Genomic DNA, 14114 nt, shown 5'->3' on the forward strand with positions numbered 1-14114 from the left:
GTTTTTAAATCTTCTCTTGTCCAGAATTTAGTGTATCTGTTCTGTGGTACTGAGAAACACCCTTTAGATATTACCAATTCTACTTTTTAGGAAGTGTACTGAGATTAATTAAAGAGTAGTGTTTTATTAGATAAGAAAACATATATTTCTGAACACATATGCTGCATTTCTGAAAACTCATAACTAAAAAGTGTGACATTTGGTTTAAAAAAGGAGGAAGGAAAAAAAAAGTCTGTGGGATTTAGTCAAGTTTGCATATGCTTCTGTCTAGATACTGTGGATGCTCAAATACCAAATATAGATTAGAAGATATAAAAGGGATTTCATTCTTCTGACAACATTATACTTCTCTACTTCTGTGCATGATATTTAGACGAGAAAGATAAACAGATCTTTTGGAACTATCAAGTGTTAAGGGATTAAAATTATTTCCTTGGGGGAAATATATTTTGACCAATTGTATTCATTGACTTTCCAAACTCTTCAGGGTTTGGGTTAATGTAGCATTTTTTGAGATGTATCATGCTAATTGCTATCATATGATTATAAAAAAATGGAAGGCATATTTGTTTGTATGTTTGGTAAATATTGGGTTAAACAGATTTTTTTCAACTGTGAGACTTCTCATTGCTTTTAATCTAATTATGTAATAGTAAATATAACTGAATGCTTTTCTGTGTCAGGGCTGTATGATATATTTTGCACATGATCACAATAATTCTATGAGGAGAATATTGTTATCATCCCTATTTTGTGGTAAGGATATTTTAAAAAGGAAAACCAATTTGCCTGAGATTACTTAGACATTAACTTTTGCATGTGCTGTTAGGACCAATTCAGACCAAATCAGAAGTCTAGACTCTGAATCAATGGAAAATACATCACATCTCCTCATCATCAAATACTCACTGATGACATCCCATAATAGAATATAATAAGCTGGACTTCCCATCCTTATTGGACCTCAGACCTCTTGTTTTTTTTAAAAAAAAATTAGAGATGAAAATTATGAAGCTTAGACAAGAGGAAACTGAATCCCAAAGGGAAATATATATATATTTAACTATGCAAAAGATAGAACATAATGATGAGTTTGGTTGGACATTTAAATTAAAGTGAGTTTTTCCTTATTATTGTCATTAAAAATAATTATTTAAAATATTTCTAATATTTTTTTGTGTGTCAGTAACTATTTGGACCCTGAAGCAATTTACTGAAGAAAAACCCCCACAAATTTTAAAAGGCAAACATCAGAAATGAAACCTCAAGATGTTCTCCTGCTGGTTTTTTTTTCCCTGAAAGTTATAAAACAACAAGAGGCCCACAGAGGGCTTTGAGTAAGCCCCAGCATGAGGCATGAGGAAAATGAAGAGCATTATCTTTCCTGACCTACTTGAAACATGTATTTTCAACCTTTTCCTTTATTCCTACTGCTTCTCTGATCAGGAGTTAGTGTAACTCAGTGGGAGCAGCGAGCTTGTAAAATTTAATGCCAATTTTGCATAAACTAGAACCATTTCTCACTTGGTCCTGAAGACAACAAGGTGGAATCCAGTTCAATATAAAAGATCCAAATAAAGAGGCATGCCAAGGTTCTTATTTTGATTCTTAGTTGTAATACAGAGGATCTGATCTTCTATAAATTTATTTATTCTACATTGAATTATTCATGGTGAACTGTTTCGTGCAGGTCTATTCACTCTTCAGGAAACCTGTTTTCTTTTGCCTGAATTTTACGAGGAGATGCATTAAGTCTGCTCTGCAGGTCTCAGTTTTGCTTTGTAATAAACAGTTGACTTTCATCTAAGGGCATTTGCTTACATTGAGAGCTATCACTCTAAAATATCCACATCCGTGATATTTACTGGACTTTGAGGAAATCTCCATTTCAGTATCCTCACTGATGTCACTGTGGGCAGGGTCTTAGAGGTCCTGAAATGGGCCATATGATCAGCACTTCCTCATGTTCTGGCCATTAGTATTCCTGTGATACCTTGGAGAGAGGCCAAGCCTAGATAAGCAGGCAACTAGAGAGAATGCTTAGAATGTGCAAGTTCTGGGAGAAGAAATTCACACAGACATAAAAAAAAAAAAAAAACTGTTGATTTAGTTGAAAGTGGAAGAATAAGAAACCCATGGAGATGAGGGATGGGAAGAGGTAGGAAATAAGTTTTGACCCAAATTAGGCTTGACTTAAGAACACAAAGATGGAAATGTGAGACTTAATTCGTGGTGACTTTTCTTCAAGGTAAGACTACATGCACAAACAAGTGCCAGTTAGTTGTTTTGGTTTTTTTTTTTTTTTTTTTTGGAATCATTTTGGTCACCATTTAAGCATGCAAAGTGACTTGCTCCATCCTAAGAAATTCTGACCCAATAAGTTTGGGGTGGATTGCAAGAATCTGAATAATAACAATGTAAAAAACTCCTAGGAAGAGCCTTGTACACAGGGCCATTTTGGAACCACTCTTGTCAGATCACACAGAACTGAAATCAATGAGACAAAGTATAAGAGGACAGGTTAAATTTCTAAATTGTGAGGCTGATGTTTTATGCATTGGGGTAAAAATGGGTCAATAGTGGAGGTGATATTTTCCCATAATATTAGTTTTCCAACCATTTAAACAGAATTTTTGGTAACCAGAGAATGAAAATAAGCATCACATCTCAGTTTTCCTGGGATCTAGGTGTGGTCTGTGATGGAATCATACCTAGCAGAGTTGTGTTAGTCATCCTTCCATCACTGAAAGGAAGTCCCTGATGTATTTAACTTTTAAGATGAAAGATTTATTTGGCCCATACTTTCAGAGATTCTATTCTATGATCAGGCAGACCCTCTGCTTTTCCACCTTGGTGGGGATGCCAGATGGCAATGGTGGAGGAAAGTGACAGAGTAAAACCACTTACCTCAGAGGCCAGGAAGCAAAAGAGACTGAAGGGCATGAAGAGCGCTAGGGTCAGACCAGCAAGGGCTGGCCCCTATGTTTCTCCCATGAACCCCACTTCCTGCGAGCTCTACTGTGTTCCAGTAGTGCTATGCTGGGGACCAAGCCTTTAACACAGGGGCTCTGGGGGCCACTTCCTCAAACCATAGCACTGTCTAGGAAAATTTCTGCCCCTCACTGTGTCATCCACCCTGCCCCTGAGGCTGCTTGGATTGAAGAAGCTACCCAGTTGGACCATCAGGACAGGAATGGACTTGGGGATGGATCAAGATCTGAGCTAGGAGGAGTCAGGGTCACTGAAGAATTGTGGGGGAGAGCTCCATATCATCCCTATCCTGGATTATTATTTATATATTTACTTACTTAATAATTTTTATTGGTTATGTTTGACAGTAGAATCCATTTTGTTTTAATTATACAAGCATGAGATACACCTTGTTCTATTTAAGATCTCATTCTTAAGGATGCACAGGATGGTGGGATTTACTGTTTTCATACATGTACATGGGGAAATTATGTCAGATTCATTCTACTGTCTTTCCTTTTCCTACCCCCCCCCCTCACTTGCCTCCATTCCTCCTTGTCTAATCTACTGAACTTTTATTCTTCTACTCACAGGTTCCCTCCCTAAACTCTTGTGGATTAGCATCCACATATCAAAGAAAACATTTAACTTTTGGCTTTTCAAATGAAAGAGATTAACATTTTTTTTTAACTTTGACTTTCAAACCATCCCTCACACACACACACTTGTAGTCTTAAAACTATCTGAGCTGGGTGCAGTGGTATACGCCTGTGAGACAAACATCTTCAGAGTTAATGCAAGACTTGTTGCTTTTCCCTTGGAGGACTCTAGACACACTCAGGTCTTAAAATCAACTGAGTTCAAAGCCAGTCTCAGCAACAGTGAGGTGACAAGCAACTCAGTGAGACCCTGTCTCTAAATTAAATACAAAACCGGGCTGGGGATGTGGCTCAGTGGCAGAGTGCTCCTGAATTCAATCCCTGGTATCATCTCCTCCCACCCCTCACCAAAAAAAATATCCAAAACCAAATTTGTACACGTGGAGATCAAATCCCATTTCTCTCTGTGCAATTTCATGTATTTCTGTTATAGCCTGTCTGATACTGTAGGCATATTAGGCTTCCTCCTTGTACCTTGAGATAGAAGTATGCACATTTAAATAACTTACCCCTTAGGCATGATCCTGTGTATAGCATTGTAGGTAAGACCTGCTAGCCATTTCGCAGCTTTCTAAATTTTTTCCTAACCTGGTAATTAGTCCTTCTGATGGCTGACTCTAGGGAAAACACAAACCTAATTATTGGAAAAGTTCATTTTGAACCAGAATTGTGGAAGGTATTCTATGATCCTTTCTAGAATTTAAAAAGGATCAGAAATTCCTACTGGAAGGTATTTGACTCCAGTTTTCCACCCCCTATCTTTAGATTGCAAATCTATTTACCACTTAGTATTCTGCAATGCTGATATTTCTAATAAAAAGCTAATTTAAACATAGAAGCATTTTCAGAGTTAATACAAGACTTATTGCTTTTCCCTTGGAGAACTCTAGACACACGTAGGTCTTAAAATCAGCTGAAGCTAGCAGGGTTTTTCTTTAGAAATGAGTTTAATGACTGTAAATGTATATGATGATATTATAGCAATAAAATAAAATAATTAAAATTATAGAAGTTTTTCTGGAATTGTAACTTTCCCTCTGGAGATTTATTGTTCCTTTAAATAGCATAATTCCATTTTTTAAAAACCACTAAAGTTGTAGAGCTCATTTAGCTGGATGAGCTATTGGACTATTAAGTATCATTAAGAAAATAAATTAACATTGATATCAGGAGGCAAGTGTTTATAGTTCTGAATGATATATAGCTTTTAATAACAGTGACAGAATTAATTTTCAAAGCACATTAAGACTTCCAAGATTAGAGCAACTATTTCCCTTTCAGGGTTATGGGTGCAAAAGCTTGCTTTATCATGGTTCCACTGGCTTAGTGTCCCTTTTTCCTTTTGTAAAATACCTGAAGCTTCTTCATATTTCTTTCTTTTTTTAAAAGAGAGAGGAGAGAGAGAGAGAGAGAGAGAGAGAGAGAGAGAGAGAGAGAGAGAGAGAGAGAATTTTTTTAATATTTATTTTTTAGTTCTCGGCGGACACAACATCTTCGTTGGTATGTGGTGCTGAGGATCGAACCCGGGCCGCACGCATGCCAGGTGAGCTCACTACCACTTGAGCCACTTCCCCAGCCCTTCTTCATATTTCTTGCTTGCTTATTTATGATCTCACTTAGCTATTTATTTATCTATCTATCTATCTATCTATCTATCTATCTATCTATCTATCTATCTATCTATCTATATTTCCTTGCTGGGAAAATCTTGGAGATTATAACCTATGCCTGTTTGCTAGCAAACTCTCTATATCCATCTCTTAAAAAGATACATTTTACACAATTCCCACAAGATTCCTGTAAATTTTCTTGGCAAAAACCAGTTGCCAGATTCCTGTTCAGCATTTCTGCTAAATTGCATGCAGGGACTTATTTTTTAAATTGACCTCAAATGTGGTAATTATTGGCTCTCATTATGGCCAATTAATTTTGCCCTAAGAGAGGTTATAAAGGTGTCTCATTTGAAGAAGATTCTAAGCAGCAGGTAAAGCCCTTCCTGTCCAACCACAGGACACAGAGATTAAGAAAAAAAGGGGGGAGATGTTGACATTGTTGAGAATAACACACACACACACACACACACATTTACAACACACCTCAAATAATTTTGCCACCTAAATCCACTGTGCTCTGTCTGAATGTCCTTCAGTGTAATTTTTATTTAATAAATAATTCACTAGTGAAGTAATGCTTTGTCTATTAAGGTAGTAAAATCATATGTAGCTCAGATAAAGGAGTAATTTCTTATTTAGATAAATGTCTAATGTACATGTTCTTCAGATATGGTATTTCAGGTTGTTTAACTGTTTAAGCACATGGGGGCTAGGTAGCAAGTGAGGGCTGAATTTAACCCTGGACTTTGCTCTTCAAAACATTTTCCCTTCTTAAATCTATCTTCCAAAGAAAAGGATACACTTTTCCAATTTCCCAGAGGTACAAGTGGATTACTATAGCAATTGAGTCTGGAAAATCCATCAACTTCTAGAAAAATGTGATACTAAAATATCCTATGTCTATGAGGCAATCATATATTAAAAATAAGCTATATTTACCTCCCAGGAACAAACTTGAAATTTGTTCATGCATGTATTTCATTAGCATTATATAGTGTGTGTGTATATATATATATATATATATATATAAATGTTTCAAAATTTGGAGTAAAATATACCTCTGTTTTAAGTTCCACTCCTTAGTGAAATTTTCATAAAAATTTTACAAATACAGTTGGTAGTAATTAACTGTAAATCAAATAAGTGAAAATAATGAAAAGTATTTATAAGATTTTAACATGAAATGGCCATTTTTGTGGTCTAGGAATTTTAAATACTGCCAAATTTTTTTATGGTCCAATCAAATACATTGTTAATGAAGCTCTTCCCTCAAACAACTTCTAACCTGGCATCCATTGTATGGCTCACGACTGTCATCAAGTTGAAGGTGCAATTCTCAAAACACTTTGTTGATTTATATCTCATTCTGTTTTTCAGTCTTTTCACCTTCCCTTATTCATTATGTGTTTGTTCAACAGCTGCTCTTCACCTGTGTGTGTGAGTGTGTGTATGTGTGTGTGATTTATATTCTTGTCTGTATAGGAAACAGTTTTTTTAAAAAAGAGAAGCTCATAGTTGGCTCTGAAGTTCACATGATTCTGAACATGGAGACTTGACATTTCTGTGTAAAAGAAAGTAGAGTGGAGGAAGGGAATGGGGGAGGAAGGAGGGGCAGGATCAGTGAGGAATGGTGGAATCAACATGACCAAACCGTCCCATGTGCAAATATGAAAATACCACAGTGGGTTTCACCTTTATGTTCATCTATAATCACCAATTTCTAAAAAAACCTATAAATAAATAGAAGAAAGACTAATAGAATAGAGGAAAAGGAATAGGGGGAGGAAGAATGAGAGGGAAAGGGGAATGACTAGGGACTAAAATGGACCAAATTATACTCTATGCTTCTATGATTGTGTCCAAATGAACCCAGATATTATGTATAATTGTAATGCACTAATAATTTTATTTTCAAATGAAGAGCAATAGGAATGGCAAGGTGTCTTACCTGAAGCTGCTATAACAAAGAACCATAAAATGGATGGCTGAAAAGGCAAACATTTATTTCTCAGGAATCTGTAGTCTGTAAAGACTCTAGACAGGTCCAGAGTCTCCTGAAGGCCTGAGCCCTGGTAAGCAGATGTCCATCTTCTCACTGTATTCTCAGATGGAGACAGGAAGTAAGCCCTCTTTTGCCTCTTCCTCTAAGGGCATCAATCTCAGTAAAAAGGATTCTGCTCTCATGATCTAATTACCATGCAAAGGCTCTACCTCCTCACACCATCACGCAGGGGTTTGGGTTTCAGTGTATGAATTTTGAGAGTCACACACATAGCTGGAGGTGAGCGCCAGCAGTGTGCTGTCTCTGTGCTGACTGGGCTGGTCCATGAGACACGCCTAAGTAAGGACCCAGCACTAATGCAGAAGTGTAGTTCCTCTCTCTTGAAGAGAGACACAGCTGTCCTTCCACACCTGGGTCTCAGTACTCACTGTGCACAAAATCAGTGGCCAGCTTTAAGCAGATACCCTCAGACATCTTTTTTCTGGCTTTAGGTTCTAGCATGGATAATTTTTTAAAGCGCCCAGGTTGTGCATATGTGCGGAGCAGGTGGAGACAAGCTTCTCCAGAGCAAAACCAAGACAGGATGAGGGACACAGGACTCTCACGAAGGAATGACAGAGTAAATTTTGGGAACAAGCTAGGAGGTTTCCTTTTGAAAACCTTTCATCAGATGATTGTTGGTATCCTAGTAAGGACTGATGTATTTCTGATAGGAACAATATTTTCATTGATTGATCGATTGATCCTGTGGATTTAGCCCAACCCCCCGGATGCTTTACCACTGAGCCAGATCCCCAGCCCGTTTTATTTTTTATTTTGAGACAGGGTCCCACTGAGTTGTTTAGGGCCTTGATAAATTTTTGAAGCTTGTCTCGAACTTGGATAGTCTCAGTCTCCCAAATCACTGGGATTGCAGACATGCGCTAGTGTGTACCCTGGTGGAACAAGATTTTACTGAAGAAAACTTAAGCATAAAAAGAAATTGTATCCTGTTCTTTCTTAAAAATGTATTCCTAGTAAAAGTTTTAAGAATAGTTGTGGCTGCTAAGAATAGATGATTTTATTTGCCATTATTTGGACAGATAGGCTATCTCCATTGGCAGATGATGCAAAGGAATGCCTGTTACCAGGACTTGCTGCTGCATCTCCTATCTAGCTCTGGGCACGTGGGTATGCTACTCACCCTTCTCAGTCTTACCTTCTTAATCTACATTATGAGAAATACAACTGCTGTTGCTTATCTTTTAATAAATGGATGCTTTTGTAAAACTAAAAAGCCTGTCTAAATAAAGCAAGAAGATTCTGGTTGATATTTTTCACATTTTGTTTATAAGTGGGTGTGCTGAGGAACCTAATATTTTCTAACGGTCCCTTCATGAAGGACATGCTGCTTCAAGAAGGACATGCTGTCTATTCCTATTTTGGGGAGGCCCTTTTAGTTCTTCTTGGGTCCAGTCATAACTGTAACTTTAAAAACTTTCTCCCTTTGTACTTCTAGTTTTTAAACTAGGGTGGGAATCTATTTAAATTCATTATGTATGGAAAAGACCTTTTGCTATAATAAAAAGAGAATTTCTGGGTCCCTTTGGTAAAACCATGGTTGAGTTACAAGCTTCTTTGGATTTTACGCCCCTAATTTTCTAATCAATTTTGCTAGATTATTCAAAGTTAAATGCTTCCTTAATTTTTTTTAGCACAAACACATTTATTTACTAACCAAAGGGATAATCTTAGTTAAACCAACACTTTGAAATAGTTGCATGTAAAATGTTAGTGATAGAGATAATTGAACACAGTAATGAAAAAAAAAGGCAGTCTGGAGATTGGCTCATTGAACTGAGCTTCTTCATTCTTTTAGCTAATTCCTGTCCAAAGTGATGATGGAATTTTTATTCTACTTTCTCATAGACTCGAGTACAGGTAACATTATTCATGACACACTCCACCACTAACTTCCCATCTTTCAATTTTCTTGTTATTGTGCTTTCCTTCCCATCCCATTCCTGATGCTGAACCAATGCATTGTCAACAAAGCTGCAGACTGTCTGAGTTTTTCTGCCATCAGCTGTAGTTTCTTCAAACTTCTCTCCCAGGGTACAAGAAAACTGTGTTGTTTTCAAAGTGCTTTCAGTTTTTATGTTGAGCTTCTGGCCGTCAAGGGTGATGATACAATCTGGTTCGGCCATTGCGCCCATTTTCCTCATAGTCAGTCCCACTCCTAGTTCTTTCCTGTAGTCATCAAAGCCTTTGCTGTCCACCAGGTGCCATCTTCCTTCCAGCTGCTGAATAGTGGCCATGGTGGGCGCGGGCGGGCTGGTGCACACGGCGAGGGGAGCTGCTGGGAGGCGGATAACGTGCTCTCTGCTTCCTTAATTTCTAAAACACCTACAATATTAAGATAGATTAGTTTATTTGTGAAATATACCCAAGGATGTTGTAAATAATTTCTGTGCATAAACATTAAATTGAATCTTTGAAACATTTTTTAATATATATCACAATATTTGATCTTTTTAATATATCACATATTATTGTCATATTCAGAAATGTATTAGATTTTGTTTTCAAATTTGACAATATAGTTCAACAAAACATAGTATATTTAATATTTGAACTGATGTAAAATCAATACTTTAAGGTATTTTCAAGGTATTGGAATTCCCATAAAACTTTACTTTTCTATATGTTTGTATGAAGAAATACATATATAACAAGCAGTGTTCATATGAATGTAACACAATGTTGACTGGACAGAATAAAATGTTTTATAATTTTAATATGATATAATATATACATTGAAAACATGTTTTTATTACCAATACAAGTCTTAAAAATTATACTTATTACAGATCACTTATTAAGTGCTTTGAGATGTATTTTTTTATTTTACTTGATTTAAAGAAATGATTTCCAAACAATATGCAAGACATATTTCTCACAGATGAATAATACAAAATCTCTGTTCCTTGGAAGTCAGATGATTACAGGCTTAATCCCAGAAAAAATATGATACAAAGTCAAATTTAATGCATTTTGTGAAAATAAAGTCAACTAGGTTTTAGAGGAATCTTTTCCTTTCCACACTTCCCAAGGATTCATGAAGAGATTTTTTCATCGTTAGAGTCAAAGCTCAGGATAGTGGAGCATCGTTGGAAGTGTATTAGTGATTCTTCCGGGGGCCTGGGGTCTGGGGGCTTTGTTCTCCCTTTTATTTTCCTGTGCTATTTATATTTGACCCTGATGGGATTTCGTCCTCTGGAAATGGTAAACTATTAGAAAACTAAATAAAGCTTCACCAAAGGCACGGGGCCCACTAGGCTGCTAAGTTTGCGTTTGTTCTAACTGTAGGCCTTTTTGCTCCAGGAAAAGTGTCCTTATAGATGCTTTATCCAAAATATTTCAATAGAAAACTATGTTTTTCATTCAGCTGAAAAGACTGCAGGAAGCTGGTAGCTCTTGTGCTTCTGCTTGATTTGAGAGCAGAAACAAAATGTAATTTATTTGGTACCATCTACCTCTTCAAAGATGTTTGCATGAGGTACAGCTTTGGGAGACAGAGATAGTGCCTTCTTCGGAAGCAATGGGCATTCTTTCATACTGTCCAGTATAAGGAAAATAATATTTCCCATTGAGGCAGTGGCCAATGGTTCTCATAATCCATTGCAAAAGAATTGGGTTTCCTACACTCCAAGTTTCTCTTCTGTATCTCAACCCCCTCTGCTTCCTAATGAACACAAGGAGTCTTGCTTTTTCAAAATGCCAGTTACTTTTGGAAACTCACCTTTTGCTATGATTTACAAAACTACCTTCATTACTTTCTATTCAAGAGGTCCAACTGAGCATAATGTTCTCTGTTCTCATTTTCTGAGAATTGTTAAAATAACAGTAAAAAAAAAAAATTGAAAAAAGATGTTGCTTCAGAGAGTAGGAAGAGGGACATTGAATGGTGAAAAGAGAATATTTTTTTAGAAGGTTAAAAAAAAGGACAATACTAACAGAAAAAGGCAGCCACATCACAAAATATTCAGAAGAGAAAGGTACTGAAGATGCACACTTGTTAGATTTTTACTTTTTTATTTTTTGGAAGAACCATGAAATTACCTCAAAAGCAGAATGGGAAAGACTGGGAATAGATTTGGAATTTAGCAAGTAATTAAGATGCTTAATTAAAAAATATTCTAGGGACCACGAATGACAACAGTTCCCTTGCTACCTTCCCAGGTGATTTTTCATGACTGCTCATCCCTGCTTGAGAAGTATCATAGAAACACATTGAACCATCTTTTTAGGAAGAGCAGGTTCCATAATCCCATTAACACTGCATTGTAGATTCTTCATTGATTTAAAATTTCAGGATGGCACACTTTACTGGGCTGACCTTTGTGGTGCCCTCCACATAAAACTTGTCCATCCACTCACCTCATCCCTACACATAAAGCTTGTAAGTCTACCCTCTCCTTTCATGGGAGAAATACTGAAGAGAAACAAGGCAACTCATGGGACTATTAATCAACTTGAATTTTCATTTGTATGCATGAACAATCAGCCAGGGTAACCAGAGTCCTGAGAAAAGACTAGCAGTTTAAAAATATAAGTTCAAGTTAAGTATAGAGATAAGATTGTTCAAATGAAATAAGATATTTCCTGGAATATAAAATCTATCTCTGCTTATGTAATATATGTAGAATTCACAATAATAAAGCAAATGTGGCAGCTGGGAAAGGAGACAATGTGAACAAGAAAATTTTGATTGCTGAAACATGAATGCAGGGGCAAACATGATAAATAGACTCACTGGATGGAACATTTGGGAAACAACATTTCTCAGAACATTGACCAAAAAGTAAGTGATAGAAAATATGACTCTAGAGCAATATGTAACCTCAAATATATCAAAACTGTCAGGAAGAAGGAAGAAGGAGGATCTTTAAGTGGAAGGAAAATTTTAAAATTGGAAAAAAAATGTGAGTATTCAATCTAGAAGGGCATCAGAAGCTGTATCGACATGGTGCACCAATACCTTCTCCCTTAGGCATTCCTTTGTAAAATTCTAGACACAAAGACAAAAGAGAAAATCCTAAAGGCTTCCATAGAGAAACAACCAATCAGAAAGTTCCTCTATGAAGGATCTAGAATAGGTTCATTTTCAACTTGTTATTAGCAATGCAGAATAGTAGACATTGACAATCCTAAAGAAAAAGAGAGTCCCCAAGTATTTTCTATCACTAAGCTATCTATTTCGGAATCTAGAGAAATATTTTGTTTTCAGAAATTCAAAATATCTGCAAGGACTCACTTCAGAAACTCAGGAAATAAAGAAAATAATTTGCAGATGAAATGGAGAAGAGAGAACTAATCCTTGAAAGAGCAAAGAATAGAATCTACAAAAAACTAAACTGACTAAAATGTGCATTGACAGTCAATGGCAAGACAAAAGCAGGGCTGCAATGTGTCCAAATTAGAGAAGTTTAGCTCTGTTTAAAAGATTCCACTGGGAGTCAAGGGCAACAGTGTCACTAGGAAATTGGAAGATAAGAAAGGCATGTGAAGTCTTTTTCAACAACAACACAATAAATAAATAAAGCAAATTAAATTTGCAAAAAATATATCATGATTTGAGTGATCCATGGAGAGAAGGAACGGAATCCTTTCAACATTTCCTTTTGTGGAACAAACATCAGATTTAAAAATCTAAAGTAAAACTTCTGTCATTCACTAGAAATCTGCATGCAAGAAACTGTAGTCCTCTGCAATTGAGTCCTCCATAGATCAGTTCAATAGTTTCTGTTCTATACAGAGAATAAGGCAAGCTTCTCACTCTCCCCTCCTGAAGGTATCTGTGACATCTGTCAGGGAAGGGTACACACATGTGGATGAACTTCAAAAAGCATCTGGAAAGATATTACAATATGACTTTGAAACAGGAGGAGTCAGAGTAAATAAGGTGCAATGTATAGTGTGTTAACATTTCATTGCTGTAACAAAACACCTGATAAGAACAAATACAAGTCTGTATTTGGTTCACCGTTTCAGAGGCTGAGTCCATGGTTGGTTGGCTCTCAGGAAGGAGGCAGCATATCATGGTGGAAGGACATAGTAGAGAAAACTGCTCATCTCATGGCAGCCAGGAAGCAGAAAGAAAGCCACCCCCCATCCCACACACACACAGGAAGACTGAACACTAGCAAGCTAGGAACCAGGAAAAAGATATTCCCTAAGAACATGTCCACAGTGACCTACTTGCTTCAGCCACATTTCACCTGTCTACACTTTCCACCTAGTAATTCCATTCAAAGTATTAACCTATCAAATGGATTAGTCCATCAATTAAGTGACAGCTTTCTGAATGTTCCTGCATTGTGTAATACATAAGTTTTTTTGGGGGGGCATCTCATGTCCAGATCCCAGCATATTGTTGAATCAAATTTCAATTACACAATTACAATGAAAGTTAGATGTTAGTTCAGGGGAACAAAGAAGAGGCAGTTTATGTCTTTGAAGGTCTGTAATGAGGTCATGATGATTGTTGAAGCAAGTGAAATATTAAAGATACTATGTGTTGGTGGATTTTAACTTTAGAATTTGTGAACAGATTATTTTAATCATTATGGGGCTGCTCCATATTTCATCTTGACAATTGAGATGATCTTAAGAAAAACAATTTTTTTGACTTATGTTACTGTCTTGCTCCTGGCCCGTTTACAGTGCATAGAATTGCTATGAATAGTGTTTTCACAATTCAGTGTTTAATGCCCATTAATAGTTTAAATTTCTGGAAACTTGAAAGAGTTAAATATAATCACTAGACATGTCATTTAAAATTTTTCCCCAAATTCATTTCTCCAACTTTGTCTTCTCTCCTCAAAATCT

The 14114-nt window shown here is 36.5% G+C and overlaps 1 protein-coding gene across 1 annotated transcript; it reads right to left on the reverse strand.

The window, feature by feature from the left end:
• Nucleotides 1–8928: 8928 nt before the first annotated feature.
• On the reverse strand, nt 8929–9556 carry LOC101971974 (fatty acid-binding protein 5). The gene has a single exon (XM_040272359.2). It carries the CDS (start codon nt 9539–9541, stop codon nt 9134–9136), a length of 408 nt encoding a protein of 135 aa, XP_040128293.2. The 5' UTR covers nt 9542–9556; the 3' UTR covers nt 8929–9133.
• Nucleotides 9557–14114: the final 4558 nt, after the last annotated feature.

This window comes from Ictidomys tridecemlineatus, chromosome 1 (genome assembly GCF_052094955.1).
Source record: "Ictidomys tridecemlineatus isolate mIctTri1 chromosome 1, mIctTri1.hap1, whole genome shotgun sequence".
NCBI lineage: Eukaryota > Metazoa > Chordata > Mammalia > Rodentia > Sciuridae > Ictidomys > Ictidomys tridecemlineatus.

Coding starts and splice junctions, on each gene's coding strand:
- LOC101971974 (XM_040272359.2), bottom strand. CDS start 9,541: ATGGCCACTATTCAGCAGCTGGAAGGAAGATGGCACCTGGTGGACAGC.